Genomic DNA, 19,480 nt, shown 5'->3' on the forward strand with positions numbered 1-19,480 from the left:
ACCCACCATGGGATGTGGTAATAATGTAGAGAATCTTACAACCTTCAGAAAGGCCCTTACCTTTTTCACACCTGACTTCCCCCAGAAACTCCTCTCTACCTTAGCTTTGGCTAACCTGTCTCTGCGAACCGTCCTTGGAGGGGCAACCTTGGCATTGTGTAAGGACTGGCCTGATATCAAATCTTCCTTCCCCAGAACCTACCTCCGGTGGCCATGCCTCCCAGCCCCAGGGTTGGGCTGCAGGCTTGGGCATCCGGATGGATGTCCTCCTGGCTAACCTCACTAGGCCTAGTGACCTTGGGCTGGTTGACCTTGATGGGCCTCGTTTCTTCATCAGCCAAACAGTACTACATCCCTCAGAGGGTGTGTTGGGGGTTTAAATCAGTTTAAATTTATTTGAAGGACTTGGCTGGTGAGACTTTCTCCAAATGTTTGTAAGATGGCAACATCAGTATTCTCTTGGCCAAAAATGAATGACTGCAGATTCGGGCAGTCCAAAGCATCATGCTTTAAGACCAAAATCAGAATCCACCCACATTCAGGACTCAGCAACGTGGCTCCTGTCACTTCTGCCATAGGCTTCATATATAAATTGTAAGAGGTGTAAACCTCACAGTTGCAGTAGTGGTCTGTTCATTGGGACATTGAGTAGGCCCCGTGCCCCCTGGCCTCCCTGGAGTGGAGGGCCACATGGCATAAACTCAGTTAATGATCATTTTTGCGTTCCCCACGCCCATGTAAAGCCAAGCTCCTGTTTGGAAGTCCCAGGTTCATTGTGATCCACACAGGACTTGGCTTCGCTGCCTACCTCAGCTGTCACCATCTGTCAAGTGGGTGACTAATCACCACTTTACAGAACTGTGGAGTGCAGCGAGGTGATTTAGCACAGTGCCTGGCACTTAGTAAGCTCTCAATAAAACAAGAAACAGGTGGCTATTAGTAATTCTTCATAGGACTTGTAAAGATGAAAAGGATTAGAATCCGAGACAATGCATCGTGAACTGCAAAGCAGGCCGGTTTTAGTTATTAGGCACTTTGAATCCCATTGTGTGTGCTGCACACGTAGGTAGTCTTAGATCCTTGGAGAGGAGCAGATAACACAGTAAGGTGCCCTAGGAAGATTTTTGCCTCTCTTGCAAATGCAGGCCCTGAAGGAAGGGACTATGGACAAACCCTCCTAGACGGTCTGAATGATCAATCCCAGCTCCACGGGGAGGAGTGAAGATGCCACTCCTGGGATCACTTTATAGTCCTGCCAGGACTTGCAGAGATGGCACTTGGCCGGGGCTTCCAGCAGGAACAACGAAAGCAGCCTTTGCCGCGTCCCTGGGAGTTAGGCGGTGGCTGGCTCATGACCCCTTCCTTCCCTGTCTTTCTTGGCCTTGGAGATGTCCCCTCTTTGTCTACACACTGTCTATTCCTGTGCCAAGCTGGTGGCTCACGGCAGGACCCCAGTGGGGCTGCGGGGCTGCTCGGCTGCAGCTTCGGCTCTTTCTTCTGTCTGGGATCTGCCCCTGGGTGGTGGGCTCTGCTTCCAGGCAGGAAAAAGTGGTCAAACCAAACTTCCAGCCCAGTCACAGCAAGTGGAATTCCTTAGCCTGTTTCCAGTCTGTGCTGAGTCCCTTTCTGACATATTTGCCCTTTTTCTTAGGCCTGGAGAATGTTTGAAGCTTCTGGGCCTAAAGTAAAGGTTTTCTAAACCTTCTGAACTCCTCACAACCAGAATCCAGATGAGAAAAACAAGAAGAAAGTCTCCAAGCCCCTCCCCATGCATGGCCTCCTATCCACAGCCCCTCTGTGCTGGGGGTGGGGGAGGGGGGGGCAGGGGAGGAGGGGGGGAAGGCATGTCGCTCCAGGCTAGGGGAGCAGGGAGACAATGGTCCTCCTCGTGCCCCTCCCCGCCCCCCACCCCAGGACAAATTCCCACTTTGTTCCCTGATCTTTTCTTATCTCCATCCTCGCCCCTGCTTACCTCTTCGTTCTGGCCCTCCTCAGTCTTTTCACCTAAGTTTTGGGGCTGTTACTTTCCTGCCTTCTCTTTTCCTTCCTTAGTGTCCAGATCCTAACCCTCTCGGCTTCAGCCCCCAATGGTTCACATCTTGAATGCACCCCTCCCCCTTCATCACTTTAGTTTCCTCCGCAAACTTTGGTGGAATGCACGCTGTGGGCTGAGCAGTGGGTGGAGGCCATTTCATTCAAAATCTCAGCATGGAAGCAGTTGTCCTGGTCGTTTCACTGGTTGCCCTTCTGGAATTGCCCAGGGAAGTGTTTCCCAAAGTATTCTCTTTGGTACCCCAGGTTGCCCGTTGTGCCTCCTCGGGTGGAAATTCCCAGAGGCAGAGACTAGTGAGCAGACGAGTCTGTGTGCTGTTTTCCTCTGCTAAGTCTCAGACACATGACCGTATGGAAGGCTCTGGAAAGTTCCACCTAAAGAAGCCTGTTTACTTTGACTAGGACTCCCTGTAACGGAGACTGTCCCCGTGGCCTGTTTGTAAGAGCTCTCCTTTCTCAGGTCTCCTCCTAGTCGCCTGTTTTTGCCAGAGAGCTCTTCCTTGTGTTGGCTAAGGCCGCTTCTGTCCTGGCCACGCACAGAGCCCAGTCCTCGCCGTCCTTCGGAAAGGTTCCTGGGAAGTAAACGCACAATCTGAGGACAGCTCTCTGCTCCCCGGCGCCAGGTGCTCCAGGTTCCTTCTACTCTAATCCTGGTGTGGGGTCTTAAACACCATCCCCCTTCCCCGGTGCTCCCCACTGACCAGGCCCATGTCCCCCGGTGTTGGGATCAGCCTGGAGTGGAGCTGACCATTGTGGGCTGGGGAGTACTGCGCCCCCTTTATCCAGGATTTGGAACTTTTCCTTCTCACCATCACGATTTTACCCATGGGTTTTGGGCAGCCCTCAAACTCACTGACGCCTGGCAAATCTCCAAATGTCATTGCACATACCACTGAGCCCTTTCCTCCAAAACCTGCACCTGAGAAGTGGGCGAGGAGGACTTAGTTTTGTGAGCTTGCCTTTAAAAAAAATTGTGATAAGGTATAAATTTTACTATTTTACCCATTATTAAGTGCACAGTTTCAGTGGCATTATGTGTATTCACATTGTTGTGCAACCATCACCACCATCCATCTCCACAATTCTTTTCATCTTGTAAAACTGAAACTCTGTTAACAGTAACAATGAAATAATAGCGCTCCATTCCATTCCCACCACCATTCTACTTTCTGTCTCTGTGAGTCTATTTTAGGTACCTCATATAAGTGGAATCATACAGTATTTGTCCATGTTGTAGCATGTGCCAGAATTTCCTTCCATTTTCTTTTTTTTAAATATGTTTTTATTGATTTTTAGAGAGGAAAGGAGAGGGATAGAGAGAAAGAAACATCAATGAGAGAGATACATCAATTGACTGCCTCCTGCTTGCCCCCTATTGAGGATTGAGCCCGCAACCCAGGCATGTGCTCTGACCAGGAATCGAACCAATGACCTCCTGGTTCATGGGTTGACGGTCAACCAACTGAGCCACACTGGCCGGGCTCTTTCCTTTTTAAAACTGAATAATATCCCACTGTAAGTACACACCACATTTTGTTTATTTAGTCATCCATCAATGGGCATTTGAATTGTTTTCACCTTTGACTATTATGAATAATGCTGCTATACACATGTTCGAGTCCCTGCTTTCTTTTTTTTAAAAAAAATATTTTTTTATTGATTTCAGAGAGGAGGGGAAAGGGAGAAAGAGAGAGAAACATTAATGACGAGAGAGAATCATTGATCAGCTGCCTCCTGCATGCTCTACACTGGGAATTGAACCTGCAACCTGGGGATGTGCCCTGACCGGGAATCGAACCGTGACCTCCTGGTTCATAGGTTGACATTCAACCACTGAGCCATGCTGGCCGGGCCAAGTCCCTGCTTTCAATACTGTTGGGTGTATACCCAGAAGTGGAATTGCTAGATAACATGAGCTCTTCCTTGCTCTGATATATCCCTGGACATCACCAGTTTGCTGAGATCTTTGGGCCTTGCTTCTGCCCCAGCTTTGTGTCGCCAGCAAATGTGATAGTTGGTACCCTTTCTAGGTTGCTTTACACCCAATAGCAAACCCACCTAATTGTATAGGCATCTATGACCTGTTTATCTTTCCCCCAGCAGCCTATCAGAGGGGCCTTGCTCACCCTGGCCCCTCTGAGATAACAGGTTAGCCTTGGCTTTCTGTTGGACTAGCTTGACAATCTTGTTTCAAAAGCAAATGAACATGTGACTCAGCAATTCCACTCTTGGATATATACCTAAGGGAAATGAAAATGTATGTGTACACAAAAACTTGTCCGTGAGTGTGATAGCAGCATTGTTTATAACCCAAAAGTGGAAACAACTCAAATGTCTATCAACTGATGACTGGATAAATAAAGTATAATGTATTTATACAATAGCACATTATTTGGCAATAAATAAAAAGGAATAAAATACCGATTAACATATGCCACAACATGGATGAACCTTGAAAACATTATGCTAAATGAAAGAAACCAGATACGAAAGGTCACATATGGTATGATTTCATTTATCTGAACTGTCCAGATAGGCAAATACAGAAAGACAGAAAACAAACTAGCAGTTGCTAGGGGCTGGTGTTGGGGAGAGGAGAATGGGAATAACCATACAGATTTATTTTTGGGTGACGAAAATGTTCTGGAATTAAATAGTGATGGTGGCTACACAATCTTGTGCATTCAAATTTTAAAAATGAATTTTATGATATACATTATATCTCAATAAAGCCGTTACTTTAAAAAGAAGTTAAAACCAAGTAAATAAGGCCCTGAATTATATTTATTGAACTGATGGCAATCATTGCTTCCTTTGTAAAGGGCTCAGAAACCATCCTTTGGTAATACTAGATCCTGGACTGGTCCGTCTGTGATTCATATACTCTGCCCCCTTCCTGGAAACCCGGAAGAACCTTGCTCATTCCAGACCTGGAACACCTGTCTTGTCCTTAAGTGTCCCTTGGAGTCACCAGCAGACCGAGGGGTCTCGCCTGCACCCAGTAGCACTTGTACTGTGATTCTTCTAGGCAAGGAGGCAGTGCTTAGTGAGAGACCAGAGCTGCTTGAGTTAGAAGATGCCATGCAGAAGGAGGTCACATCAGCGAGTTCCAGAGGGGGACAGGCAGTGGGTGTTGTTGGAGATCAGAGGAGAAAAGGGGGCAGCTTCCAGAGTTCTGGGGTATAGAAAGGCCACTGTAGAGAGTCAGGGGTGGGTGGGTGGTGTGTTCTGGGTGGGAGGATTGGCATGAGTCAGCCACTGTGGCTGGAACAGATCATGCTGAGGAGTACGGGCCTCGTCTCCAGCCTGACCCTGTGGGCCTCAGAATACCTCCAGCCCACAGAGATGGATTTCTGGTTGCCTACAGGCTGTAATTCCTGGTGGGTGGTGGTGTGGTTCCCAACAATGGTGGGCTTTTGTTGTTAGGTTGGGGGAAGGGCGAGATAAATAGTGAAGAAACCAGATTTTTTTAATTTAATTTTTTAAAGTGCTAAAATACACATAAAATTTACCATCTTAACCATTAAATGTACATTCACATTCTCCTGTAACTATTACCACCATCCGTCTCCAGAAACTTTTTCATATCCCAAACTGAAACTCTAGCCCAGAGATTTTCAACCTTTTTCATCTCATGGCACACATAAACTCATTACTAAAATTCTGTGGCACACAAATTTTTTTTTTTTTTTTTTTTTTTTTGCCAATCTAACAACAACAACAACAAAATTAGGTATAACTGTCATTTACACCAGACAGTTATTGTTGTGTTGGTTGTTGTCATTTTTTTCTTTGACAATTTAAGGGAAAAGAGGTCAGTGCCCCTGATGATGTATCAGGTATTGCATGTTTTAAAAACTCTTTCCGAAACCAGTTTGGCTCAGTGGATAGAGCGTCGGCCTGCGGACTGAAAGGTCCCAGGTTCGATTCCGGTCAAGGGCATGTACCTGGGTTGTGGGCACATCCCCAGTGGGAGATGTGCAGGAGGCAGCTGATCGATGTTTCTCTCTCATCAATGTTTCTAACTCTCTCTATCTCTCTCCCTTCCTCTCTGTAAAAAATCAATAAAATATATTTTTAAAAAAACAGAAAAAACAAAAAACTCTTAGGACACACCAGTGTGCCGCTGAACACTGGTTGAAAATAGTGGCTCTAGTCCATTAAACAGTAACTCCTCATTCCCCCACTCCCTGCCAACCACTGTTCTACTTTCTATTGCTATGAATTCTAGATACCTCATCTAAATGTAATTGTGCAGTATTTGTCTTTTGTGTCTGGCTTATTTCAACCCTAGCATAATGTTGTCAAGGTTCATTCATGTCGCAGCATGTATCATAATTTCATTCCATTTTATTGCAAATAATATTCTATTGTATAAATATGCCATATCCCATTGTATGGATATACCACATTTTATTTATCCACTTATTTGTCAATGGATATGTGGGTTGTTTCCACCTTTTGGCGATTATGCATGAATAATGTTTTTTAAAGTAAGAGAGCAAAGAGAGAAGTCTGGGCAGCAGAAAATAAGAAGGACTTGAAGGAAGGAGGCCAGGGAGTCTGTGAGAAAATGCTGTAATAGTCCAAGTGTGTAGAGCAGGCAGGTGGAGTGTCAGGAGAAAGCAGAGGCCAGAGGCTAAAGAAGGCCCTACTGGCTGACCGAGGCATTCTGGAGTAGAGGGCAGGGCTGGATCCCCACGTGGGGTGGCTGGGTTTGTTTCCAGGCAGAGGGATGGGGGGCTCGAGGGACAACCAGCAGAGGTGCTGGCTCTGTGGTTAAAACTCAGACAAGAGGGCAGAGCTGGGACCTCTCTCAGCTGTCCCTCACACAAAAGTGACCATTCAGAACTGGAAACTAGATGAGTGAGCTAGAGGGCAAAGCATAAAGCCAGAGTGCAGTGACCAAGCCTGATTCATGGCCTCGTGCAAGGGCAGGAAGCATAAGCAGGAGACAGAAGGATGAGAGGAGTGGTTGGTGGAAATGGGGGTAGAGAAACCCGAGGGGAGGCTACTGGAATCTCTGGTTGCTCCGTGTGAATATAGTGGGTCCATGGGGCGCATTCCTGCAGCTCGTCGGTTGTCCAGTATCAGGAGATTCAGTTGATGTTTACTGACAGAAATGGGGGGAATAAAGGTAACCAGGCACATTTTCATCCTCAAAAAATGATGGCCCACTTATCGAGACAAGTCATTAAAACAAACATGTAGTACAAGATCCACTGTGAATCATAGCAGTTCCCAAAGGTGTTTTGAGGAAGGTGGTCCCTTCTGATGCGGTGATCCAGGTGCTGCGAAGCAGGAGGTATTTGAGTTGCTTTTCAACAAGTGAGGCCAAAAAAAGATTCACACATTGGGAGAGTGACAGGTGATCTTTCGCCCTGGCTGTGGCATGCCTCATCAGTGTACTTCCTTTGACCCTGTAGGTATGATGCCGGACGGGACGGCTTCATCGACCTGATGGAGCTGAAGCTGATGATGGAGAAGCTGGGGGCCCCCCAGACCCACCTGGGCCTGAAAAGCATGATCAAGGAGGTGGACGAGGACTTTGACGGCAAGCTCAGCTTCCGTGAGGTACCTGTGTCCTGCGGTCCTGAGCCCCTGGAGGGGTAGTGTCCCTGAGGGCACCCTCAGATTTACAGTCTCCTGGAGTACAAATGGCTTGGGCCTCTCTAGAGCAGTGTTTGGATATTTAATCTACAGTTCTGCTTGTAAAAACAGTTTAAGGCGTTAGTGAATCTTAGTTCTGCCATGGGGAGATGCTCAGTAAGGAGACTGAAAGTCAGTGTGGCCCTGGCCAGGGAGCTCAGTTGTGTGGAACATTGTCCTGTACACCAGAAGGTGGTGGGTTCGGCCCAGCCAGTGTGGCTCCGTGGTTGAACATCAACCTATGAACTAGGAGGTTGCAGTTTGATTCCATGTCAGGGCACATGTTCAGGTTGTGGGCTCAATCCCCAGTAGGAGGTGTGCAGGAGTCAGCCAATCAATGATTCTCTGTCAGCACTGATGTTTCTGTCTTGCTCTCCATCTCTTTTTCTCTCTGAAATCAATAAAAAAAATATATTTTTTAAAAAGGTGACAGGTTCGATTCCCCATCAGGGCACATTCTGAGGTTGCGGGTTCAATCCCCTATCAGGGCATATGTGGGAGGCAACCTATCCATGTTTCTCTCTCTCATCAATGCTCTCTCTTTCTCTCCCTTCCTCTCTTTAAAATCAATTGGGGGAAAAAAAAAAGAAAGTGTGGGTAGGTTAACCTCATTTGGGTAAAGTGGTATAAGTATCGAGAAATCTGAAAGGATGTTCACCAAAATGTTCATAGTAGGTATTTCTGGGTACAAAGTTTTGGTGGTTATATAAGTTTATACTTTTTAAAATATATATTAAAAACTTTTCATTTTTATAGTAAGCATTTAAAAATAGTAAAAAAAAAAAAAAAAAAAAAAAAAAGCTGCTCTGTCCGGTTAGCTCAGTTGGATAGAACACATCCCTAAGATTGTGGGTTCTATCCCCAGTCAGGGCACATATAAGAAGCAACCAATGAATGAATAAATAAGTGGAACAACAAATCAATCTCTCTTCTCTCTCATTAATTCTCTCTCTCTCTCTCTCTCTCTCTCTCTCTCCCTCTCTCCCCCTTTCACTCTCTCTCTTAAAGGAATGGTCCTTTTGGCCTTTGAACCCTGAAACTACAGGCAAAATTTTGTATGTGCAGATGTTTGCCTGATAGAGTGCACACAGCTTCACAGGCTGTCCCCTGTGGGTGATACAGCCATTTCTGTTTGGCAGGTGGGGAGGAGGCTCAAGGCCATTGGGTTCCTCCCAATGGGGTAAGGATGCAACCCCAGAAGGAAGGGAATTCCATGTCTTACATGTTTGAGTTTTACTGAAAGGCCTCTAGGTGTGTCAGAGTGGCCTGGAATTAGAATAACCTGGGGACAACATCCGGGCTGAAGGCTCGGGCCATTAGCCCACCTACTGCAGTCTGTTCTCAGGCGTGACTCAGCGGATCCCTCAGGGGCCAGACATAGAGAAGACTGTCCTTCCTGGTGTTTACCCTTGGCTATTCCAGAAACAGTGGAGCGCCAGTATCCTGCTTTCCAATGGTGACTTTGACCGAGTACTGGTCTTCTGTCCAGGCTAGATAGGGCCTTAGAGGCTCTTCCTGGCGTCTTTGCAGTTGACTGGCATCCACAAGTCCCTGCCCAGCTGTGATGAAACTGGCCTTGCCTCTCACTGCCCACAAATCAACTCCAGGTTCTTCCATCGCTTTCTTTCTGAACTGGTAGATGTGGAGATGGAAGATCACAGAAAACCTGTGTTGGGCATAACCCCCACAACTAGGATAATTTAGTCCAGCCTTCATCGCAGAGCTGGGAGCTAGAGGGCTGAAAAGGTCAGCATTTGCCTGAAATCAGGCCCCAGCCCATGGCTGGACCTGAGCTGCAGCCTGTATGTCACATGTGTCACTCGCCATGGTCGCCTTCCCACCTGTCCCTCCTGCTCCCTCACCTGCCTTTGGTTCATTTATGTCATGCATGTGTGGTACTGGGCACTGACTCTTTCCTATCCGGGTGCCCCTGGGGTGTAGAAGGTAAAAGCTTTTGCTTGGTAAAGCTTTGGAGGCAATGCTGGGGGAAGAGCTTCTGTGGTAAAGTTGGGATCTCTGGGGAACAGAAATCGAGAGGGTGTTGAAGGGTGTTGAGAGGTCTGTGCAAGTCACCAACTGCACTAACACAATCCCTGCCCTGAGTTTTACCAAAGGGCCCCCCAGATTTGCTCTTCCTGGAGTCCAGGATGCTTGGTTAGCTGTGGAGATGCTGGTTTGGCCATTTCCCACAGACGGTGGACAGTAGAGAACTGGACATCTCCAAGGGTTCCATGGTGGATTTTCAACCTGCCTACAGAGCTCAGTGACCTTTGCATCCATTCCTTTGTCAGTTCGGAGCCCCATATGGTCCCACCTCTAGCAGTTATACCTCCAGAGGTATAGGCTCACTTGCTGTTACCACGCTGAGCTTATGGAGGGAGGTTTGCTGTCAGACCTCAGTCTCACACAAGCTGCAGAACTTCAGCATGTTATTTTCCTTCTGTGCCTCAGTTTTTCTGTCTTAATATGGGAGTGTTGGTAGCTTTTCTTCAGGACTGTTGGGAGAACCAAGTTCTCTTCCTTTGCCTGTATCAGAACTCTTAGTTGTAAGTGACAGGAAGAGAATGTCAACTAATGTAAATGAAAAATCAAATAACTATTGGTTTGCATGCCTGGGAGATGAAGAAGTAGAAATGCATTAGATACAAGTAATCCAGGGTCATTCTCTTGCCATATCTCGACATCTTGACTGTGCTTTCTTCCGTGTCCACCTCATCTTCTACTTCTACATAGGGCATCGTCCCAGCACCTGCAAGATGGTGGACAGCAGCTCCAAGGCTCAGTGCCCCAGTTTAGCAACCCCAGTGAATAGAGGGCTTCTTTTCATACCAGTCCTAGAGGAAGGCCTCCGATTGGCCCTACTAGGAATGCACGCCCACGTCCTAGACCAGTGATGGCGAACCTTTTGAGCTCGGCGTGTCAGCATTTTGAAAAACCCTAACTTAACTCTGGTGCCGTGTCACATATAGAAATTTTTTGATATTTGCAACCATAGTAAAACAAAGATTTATCTTTTTGGTATTTATTTTATATATTTAAATATCATTTAACAAAGAAAAATCAACCAAAAAAATGAGTTCGCGTGTCACCTCTGACACGCGTGTCATAGGTTCGCCATCACTGTCCTAGACCAATCATTGCATTCAGGGGACTATTATTGGCTAAGGCCAGGTCATATGCCACAGGGCACCATGGTCAACAGACTTACCATCATCACATGGGACAGGGGTTGCCAGGAAACAAAATTGCTCACATCTTCAGTTCCTTTCTCAAAACCTGGCACTTAGTAGGTGCTTACCTTTCTTTAACTCTCCCAAGCTAGTCACACCCAAGTAAAGCTCTTTGATACAAAAGGTAGGTCTCTGTTAAGTATTATTTTGCTGCTTTTCCCAAACATACAATGAAATTTGTCTTCCTCTTAAACCTTTTCATTTCCAGTTATGAAAATAATGCATGTACATTAAGGGCATTTTAGAAAATGGCATACAAGGAACCATTAAAAATGATGATGCAACACAGTGTTTCATGACCAGAGAACAATTGTTGACAATGTAAAAAGTAGGGACAAGCCCTACCCAGTGTGGCTCAGTGGATAAAGCATTCGCATGCAGACTGAAGGGTCCCAGTTCGATTCTGATCAAGGGCACATACCTAGGTATAGGCTTGATCCCCGCACGGGCCTGACCAATCAATGGGACATTGATGTTTCTCTCTCTCTGTCTCTCCTCCTCCCTTCCACTGAAAATATCCTCAGGTGAGGATTAACAAACAAACCAATATTTAAAAAAGTAAGGACAAAAGCAGATTACTAAACTGTCTGTAAAATATTATTTGCATTTGAGGTTTGTGTGTGTGTACAGACACACATAAGAAGCGTAAGGATGGAACAAAGTTAGCAGTTCTATCTCTATCCTCACCTGAGGATATATTTTTATTGATTTTAGAGAGAGAGGAAGGAAGGGGGAGAAAGAAAGAGAGAGGAACATTGATATGCAAGAGAAACATCGACCGGTTGCCTCCAGTAACCCCAACTGGGGATCAAACCTGCAACCTAGGTATGTGCCCTCAAAGGGGATTGAACCTCAACCTTTTAGTGAGAGGGATGATGCTCCAATCAACTGAGCCACCTGGCTGGGGCTACCCTTGACTTTTTTGAGATATCATTTTATATAATGACTATCCCCTTTTTGATTAAGCCAAGTTTGTTTCTGTTACTTGCAAACTTTGAGCTCTAACTAACTAATATGAAAATATGTTTGTATATCAAGCTAGAGCCATGAAATTTAAAATTTCCTAAACTTATCAGGAGCATTTTATAGCTTGAATCTGAAATTGCTTTTAGCTTTGACAGTTCTCTGTTTCTTTGTTTTCTGTTTCTCCTTCCCTCCCCCGCTCTTTGCTCATAGCTAGGACACTTTCCAATTCCCCACAACATACCAGTCTTTGTGGACTATAAATAGGAAGACAAACAAGGCTGGGCAGTTAGAGAAATTACCATTCAGGAGTTGGTGATTGTAATAAAATTAAATGAGAATGTCTGGCTTGCTTTCGGAAGGCTGCACATTTTCAGGTTGAGCTGGACTTTTAATCTTCTTTAACTGGCGGGGATGGGGGCCCCTAAGCAATGACAGGGCTCCTCTTGGTCATCTGCTGAGCTGGCAGAGTGAGCATACGAGGCCAGGCTGGGGTCTGCTCTGGGAAAAGACCCACGAGGAACACTTTAAGCCATTCTGTAAACACAGAGGAACATTGTCATCTCCACTGCGGATGTGAGAGGCCGCCCCAGGGTCACCTGGGTTGTTGCTAGGCTCTGTCTTTCCTGGGTTGCCTCCCTGGGCCCAAGGGAATGGCTGGTGTGGAGAAGCTACCTGCTTTTGTGTGTGCTTTACAGAGCAATGTGTGTGGGGGGGGAGGGGGGAGGGGGGCGGGCGGCTTCTGTAACTAAATGCTTTAAAGACAGGCAGGGTACCGAGGGACAAGGGACAGATACTTCCCTCCTTCCCTCCTGGAGCGGCTCACATTTGCAGCATTGAAGTCTTTGCTGCTTCTGTCTCTTCTGTGAGAGCCCGGCCACAACCGTCCCCAAACCCCTTGCCCTCCCTTCTACTCTTGCGGACCTCACTCACTTCCTTCAACAGGCTTGTTTTCTTTTTCGTTTTACAGCCAATATGTATGTATTAATTCTTTTATAGTACCTGAACTTGACTCTCAAACATATAAAATGAAACACCGAAGTGTCTTTATATTCAGTGATAGAGCTGATATCATATATAGCTTCATGTAAGTATACTTAGTATTTTCCAAGCCTCTGGAGCCAGTGTTTGGGCTCTGAGAGTCTGCAGCAAACGGAGTCTTTGCCGGCCTCTAGTGAGAGAGTTTGAAGTTGCGGGTGGATGAACATCGTGTTGCTACTGAGCCGCTGCAAAGCTGCGTGTCCCTGCACATCTTGCTTCATCCATAGCTTTGCATTCAGCAATGACCATAGTGGAGTCAAGACCCCCAAAGCAAGAATTACAAAGAAAGTTTTATTAGCAAGGTTTTTGGGGTGGTGGTGGTGGTAGAGGTTAAAACTTTTTCTTTTTAATATGTTTTTATTGATTTTAGAGAGAGAGGGGAAAAACAACCACAACATAGAGGTTGATTGGCTGCTTCCTGACACCCCCTACTGGGGATCAAGCCTGCAGCCCAGGCATGTGCCCTGACTGGGAATCGAACCTGTCACCCATCCCTGCATGGGGGAATGCTCAACCAACTGAGCCACACTGACCAGGGTGAGGAGGTTGAAACTTTGACTTAATGAAAGACACTTCTCTCTAGGAATTAAGAGTCTTGGCAGTAAAAGACACCCCAGGTGGAATTTGGAGAGCCTGTTGTAGGTGTTTTACCTCTCACTATACTTTAGATAATGTTCTTTTCCCTTGGGAAGCCATTCTCTGGAGAAGAAGGTCATGAAAAAGAACCTGGAATTTCCCTATATTTTAGGTAGCACATGAAAACCTGGAGGAGCCTCTTTGATGTGGAATGCATAACTCATATTCTTTCCAATGAAAAATAAATGGTAGAAGTTGGGTAGCCATTATTGACAAATACATTCAGAAAAATTCTTTAAAGAAGAGAAGTTGAAAGCCACAAAATTGATTTGGGGGAGAAAAACGGAAAGCTGGGAGACCAACCTTTTCAGCTTAGCCTATTTATTTATTTTTAAGTGCATTCTACGGAGGCTTTGGCACAGGCTGGCTTTAAAGATTAACTCATTCAGGTCACATTTTGAATCTGGAAGAAGAAGATGGATTATTCAATAAATGATGTGGGGATTACTAACTAACCATTTGGAGGAAAATAAGGTTAATGATCAACGTTGCATGATAGATCAGAATAAATTTCAGAGATTAAATATTTACACGTTTAAAAAAAAAAGGGAGTCATAAAAGCAGTAGACAAAAAACATGGGTGATTGTTTCTATAACCCTGGTGGCGAGGAAGGTTTTTCTAAGCACAACACTGGTGAGAAACAAGAAAAAGGTTGATAGATTTTATGTAAAATTTTTGAAAGTCAAAAATAACCATGAACAAAAGTGGAGAGACAGAGCTATAAGGATTTCTTAGAAAATACTAAGAAAGGTAAGCAATCTAGTGGGGCCGAAGGGGATGGTGTCGATCTCTCAGCGATGTTGACCTTTCCCCACAGTTCCTGCTCATCTTCCACAAGGCCGCCGCAGGGGAGCTGCAGGAGGAAAGTGGGCTGATGGCCCTGGCCAAGCTGTCTGAGATCGATGTTGCCCTGGAGGGCGTCAAAGGTGCCAAGAACTTCTTTGAAGCCAAGGTAGGTGGCTTCTTCCTGTGTGGGACAATCGCCCCCTCCCTGCACCCTGCCCAATAGGAGATCCCGGTTAGTGACTCTCTCATTAACTCCCTCAGGACAAGCTTAAATAGATCATGCGTGATTGCAGGAGAATGAATGTGTCTGCATGCAATCTACAAATTAAAAACACAACTGAATGGCACATGCATCAGACTCTGGTTTCAGATTGGGTTACTTGGACAGCTACCTCCATATTTGCATCTTACACACTTGTGTGTAAACAAGTGAATAATGGGGCCAGAGGAGGGAGCCTTGGTGACTTGCCCCAAATTTGCTCCATTGACAGTATCTGGGAGTGGGGAAGGAATCTGCAGTGCACGGTCTTGAATCTCCTCTGGGTGCTGCCATTCATTCACATGTTCATCCGGCCATTGAACATTTATGGAGAGCCCACCCCTTGCTGGGCACTGTCATTTTCACCTCTGCAGAGCACACCTGCAGAAAGAGAGATCAGGAGAGCCCTCCAAGCCCCCTGTCCACCACAGCAGTGGAGTACAGTTGGTAAGGCTGCCTCCTCCTGTTACCCGTCCGTGCCTCAGTTTCCTCATCTGTGCAGTGGGGGGCGGGGGGGGGGTGTCAGAGATAATGGGATTGCTGTGAGGATTACAAGAGTTCACATATACGTAAAGTGTTAAGCAAGTACCTGGCTCACTGTGAGTATTCCATATGTGATACGAGCTGTTGGACTCCTCACCACCCCAGGCGGGAGTCTGCCTCTTGTGTGGTTTTGGCTTACTCTACTAGTCTGCCCAGAGACAAATTGTCCTTGGCCACACATTTCAGCGTGCTCGGGCCCTTAAGCTTGATTATCTTCTCACTTCTCTGTGATGCTGCTTGGAGAAACAGTCCATCATTTTTGTGCCAACATGTAAACTGAATCATGGCGGACTCGGTGCCTGGATCCCTACTGCCATCATCTGATAGTCAGGGGCAGGCCGACCACTCATTGTGCCTTCAACACCAGCATTGTGTGTCCAACCCTGAAAGTGGTTTGGCCCTTCCTTCATGACGTAACATTGATTCAACCCAGTCCCCCTGGCAATGCCTGGCCCCACATTCAGCTCAGGAGATACGAGGGTGTAGTAGATGACACATTTGCCCTGCCCAGGACACGCACTCAGTCTAGTGAGGAAAGCAAACTGTCAGTCTGGATAGAGAGGAGGCAAGGGCTAATTCTGGTGGGACGGGTCCTCCCCATTCATTGACTGAGTCAACGTATGCAGATCTCTCGTGATACCTTGGGCTGGGGTCGAGGACTGAGACTCACCTTAGCAGGATGCTCTTTTCACTCCACGGCTGCAGTGTAGTGTGCCGAGTGCTTTTGTCCAAGTCTGTATGAAGTCTCTGGGAACGTCTTATCTGGGCATTCAGACCTTTTATAACCTAGATCTGGTCCCCACTCTAGCCTCGTCCACCCCTTGCATGTTTCAAACGCTGCCATGCTTTTCATGACTGGGCCTCAGTACTGCTGTGTCCTCTGCCTGGAAGGCCCCATCCAAATGCCTCTTCCTAGAAAACTCTACTCATTCTTTAAGACCCATGTTAAAGAGTTGCCTCCTCTTGGCTGTTTTCCCTGATTATCCCAGTTGAGAAAGTCTGTCCTCTTCTGCGTGCCTGTATTATGAGTGGAAGTGCTATCATAATTTATTTATTCGAGGTATTATAATTTATTTTGGACACTTTGGGCAAGGACATAAATCGACCCAATTTTTTGAGAGCAGTTTGGATCTAGCTATTAACTTTTGATATTCTTCACCTCTAGAATTCTGCCTATAGGAGTTTGGCCTCAGAGACACTCATGTAAATACACCTTCAGCACCAGCATTGTGTGTCCAACCTTGTCTGTATATAAATATAAATACAGACAAGGGTTTTTTCCTACAGCACTGTTAGTAATAAAGAAAAATTGGAAATGACTGAAACTTCCATTATCGGAAATTACACCCACAATGTGCACACCCTACAGCCATGGGTATGTATGGACAGATGCCGAAAATGAATTAAGCAAAACAGTTTGTTTGAAACCCCATTTTGTACGTATTAAATACACCCTGGATAATTACTTCCAAAGCATTAGTAACACTTGTTGTCTGAGGGGCTTTTTAAATATTTTTGTAATGTTTTATAATTACGGCTGCATTATTTTTATAACCAGGAGAAAAGATGAAAAGAATAACAATAAAATAAAATTTTTTGAGTGTGTTATGCGTACGCATCTGCCTCCCCACCCAGACTCAAAGGCAGGGTAGGTATATTATCTTTATAATTACAGTGCTGGGCATATAATGGCCCTCAATAAACATTTGCTTGAGTGACAAATGCAGGGAATCACCCCTTGAATTTAGGAGAGGGCCATAAAGGAGCTGACGTTTGTGACAGATGTTCAAAGATGAATGGAAACTCACCTTGTAATCAAGGAAGGGAAGGCGTTCCTGCCGTGGGAATGGCAGGAGCAAAGGCTCCAAGGCATGGAGGGTGAGGAGTGTCTGGAGGCTGGCCCTTGTCCACACGGGACACACTTAGACAGGGAGTCTGGGCTCCCCTAGAGACCAGGCCTTCCTCGGCCTACTGAGCACCAGAACCATCTGCAGGCCAGCTTCCCAGGCCCACCCAGATCTACCTGGTTCTCCAGGGTGGGGCCCAGGAAGCGTGGACTTGAATCAGCTCTGCAGGTGGTTCAGGGCAGAGCCAGGCTCGGAAAACACAGCTGCACACTTGGGTGTGTGTGTGGTGGTGGGGGGTGGCCCTCAGAGGAGCTTGAGCAGGAGCCTGACATGATCAGTGGTGGACACTGTAGGGATCGACTTGCCTGGGGCGAGGCTGCACTTGGGAAGCTTTCATAGATTCTGGAGAATCGTAGGTCCAATGACAAGGGGGGACTCTCAGTACTTATGACCACTTGATTGGAGGTGGGATGTACACTGAGTGGCCAGATTATTATGACCACCTGACATTTGTAGGCAAATTATCTATAATTTCACGCTGAAGTTGCTAGAGGGCCAGACCATTATAAATAGGGAAGCAGGTTGTTTACCATGACAGAAGTGATTTTTTTCTGAAGATATGGGTAAACAACGTGATTTAACAGCCTTTGAACATGGGATATATATATATATATATATATATATATATATATATATATATATATATATAGAGAGAGAGAGAGAGAGAGAGAGAGAGAGAGAGAGAGAGAGAGAGGAGAGAGAGAGAAAGAGAGACTGAGTGGCCAGATTATTATGACCACCCCAGTACTTCATTGAACCACCTTTTGCCTTCAATACTGCGGTGATTCTTCTTGGCATTGACTCCACGAGATGTTGAAAGGTGATGCAAGGAATGTGACACCAGGCCTAATGAATAGCACTGTCCAGTTTTGTGAGGTTTGATGGTTGTGGAACCAGCTGCCTGATGGCTCTTTTAACTTCGTCCCACAAATGCTCAATTGGATTGAGATCTGGTGATTGTGGGGGCCACCTAAGCAAGGTAAAGTCTCCCTCGTGTTCTTGAAACCACTCCTGCACAATATGAGCACCGTGGCATGGCGCATTGTCTTGTTGGAAGAAGCCATCTCCATTGGGATACGCCATCAATATGATAGGATAAACTTGATCAGCAATGATACATAAGTATGTTGTGCTATTCAGAGGTTGTTCCACACGAATTAAAGGGCCCAAATCATGCCAGGAAAACATGCCCCAAACCATAACACTGCCCCCACCAGCTTGAAGGGTTGTACTCATGCATGTGGGGTGCATGCTTTCATGCTGTTTCTGCCAAATTCTCACTCTGCCATCTGCATGATGCAACTGGAAACATGATTCATCGGACCACATGACTTTTTTCCAATGCTCGACTGTCCAATCTTTGCGTTCCTGTGCGAATTGGAGACGTGTTATCTTGGTAACTGCAGACAGCAAAGGCCTTTGGCTTCCATATCCATACGATGCAGTGTATGGCTAATTTGCCTACAAACATATATGTGTGTGTGTGTGTGTGTGTGTGTGTGCGTGTGCGTGTGTGTGTGTATCCCACATTCAAAGGCTGTTAAATCACGTTGTTTACCCATATCTTCAGAAAAAAATCACTTCTACTGTTGTGGTAAACGACCTGCTTCCCTACTTATAATTGTCTGGCCCTCTAGCAACTTCGGCGTGAAATTATAGCTAATTTGCCTACAAATGTCAGGTGATCATAATAATCTGGCCACTCAATATAAAATGCTACAAGGCTTGTTGGTGATATTTTTTTTCCATCAAGGCAGGACATCCCCCCAGCCATGGGAATAATTTAAGGAGGAAAAGTTATAAGCTGGGTTTTAGAGTTAAATCTAAGGTGACTTAAGGTAAAAGGAAGGCATGCCCCTTCATTTGAAGGGCACAATGTTGGTTGCAAATAGTTTCTGTTCATGTTCTAAGAAATACCTGGGAAATTTGGAAAATATCATTTCCTAGTCCGTGTTACACCCACACATTTGCATGATAGGGCTTCTGATTCAGAAAAAACAAAAACAACATTCCTGGTAATAGTTTCAGAAGTATCTGTCTCCAGAAACAAACCCCTGTGAAGTGTAGACAGAATTCAGAAAAAGGATATAATAACTTTTCACTGAGTTGTGAGAATCTTCATTGGGCTCCAAAGGAGGTAACAGAATGAAAATCAGAAAGGGACCTGGCCAGTGTGGCTCAGTGGTAGAGTGCTGGCCCGTGTGCCAAAGGGTTGTGGGTTCAATTCCCTGTCAAGGGCATGTACCTGGGTTGCAGGTTCACTCCCTGTCCCCAGTTGGGGCATGTCGGGAGGCAACCAGTCAATGTGTCTCTCTCACATCAATGTTTCTCTCTCTCTCTCTTTCTCTTTCTCTCTCCCCTTTCTTGCCTCCCTCCCCTCTCTAAAAATCAATGGGAAAAATAGCCTTGGGTG

At 45.9% G+C, this 19,480-nt stretch overlaps 1 protein-coding gene across 2 annotated transcripts in view; it reads left to right on the forward strand.

Moving 5' to 3' along the window:
• Window positions 1-19,480, forward strand: part of EFHD1 (EF-hand domain family member D1) — a 40,872-nt gene that overhangs the window by 16,916 nt on the left and 4,476 nt on the right. The window contains exons 2-3 of one of the 2 annotated variants that reach the window (XM_081096263.1): window positions 7,479-7,626; window positions 14,390-14,524. In XM_081096263.1, the coding sequence (XP_080952389.1) occupies window positions 7,479-7,626; window positions 14,390-14,524 (283 nt within the window). Of the gene's footprint in view, window positions 1-7,478; window positions 7,627-14,389; window positions 14,591-19,480 lie in introns of both variants that reach the window. The other variant, XM_081096264.1, reaches the window with a different exon arrangement.

The sequence above is a fragment of the Myotis nattereri genome (genome assembly GCF_964212035.1).
Source record: "Myotis nattereri genome assembly, chromosome: 7".
Taxonomy (NCBI): Eukaryota; Metazoa; Chordata; class Mammalia; order Chiroptera; family Vespertilionidae; genus Myotis; species Myotis nattereri.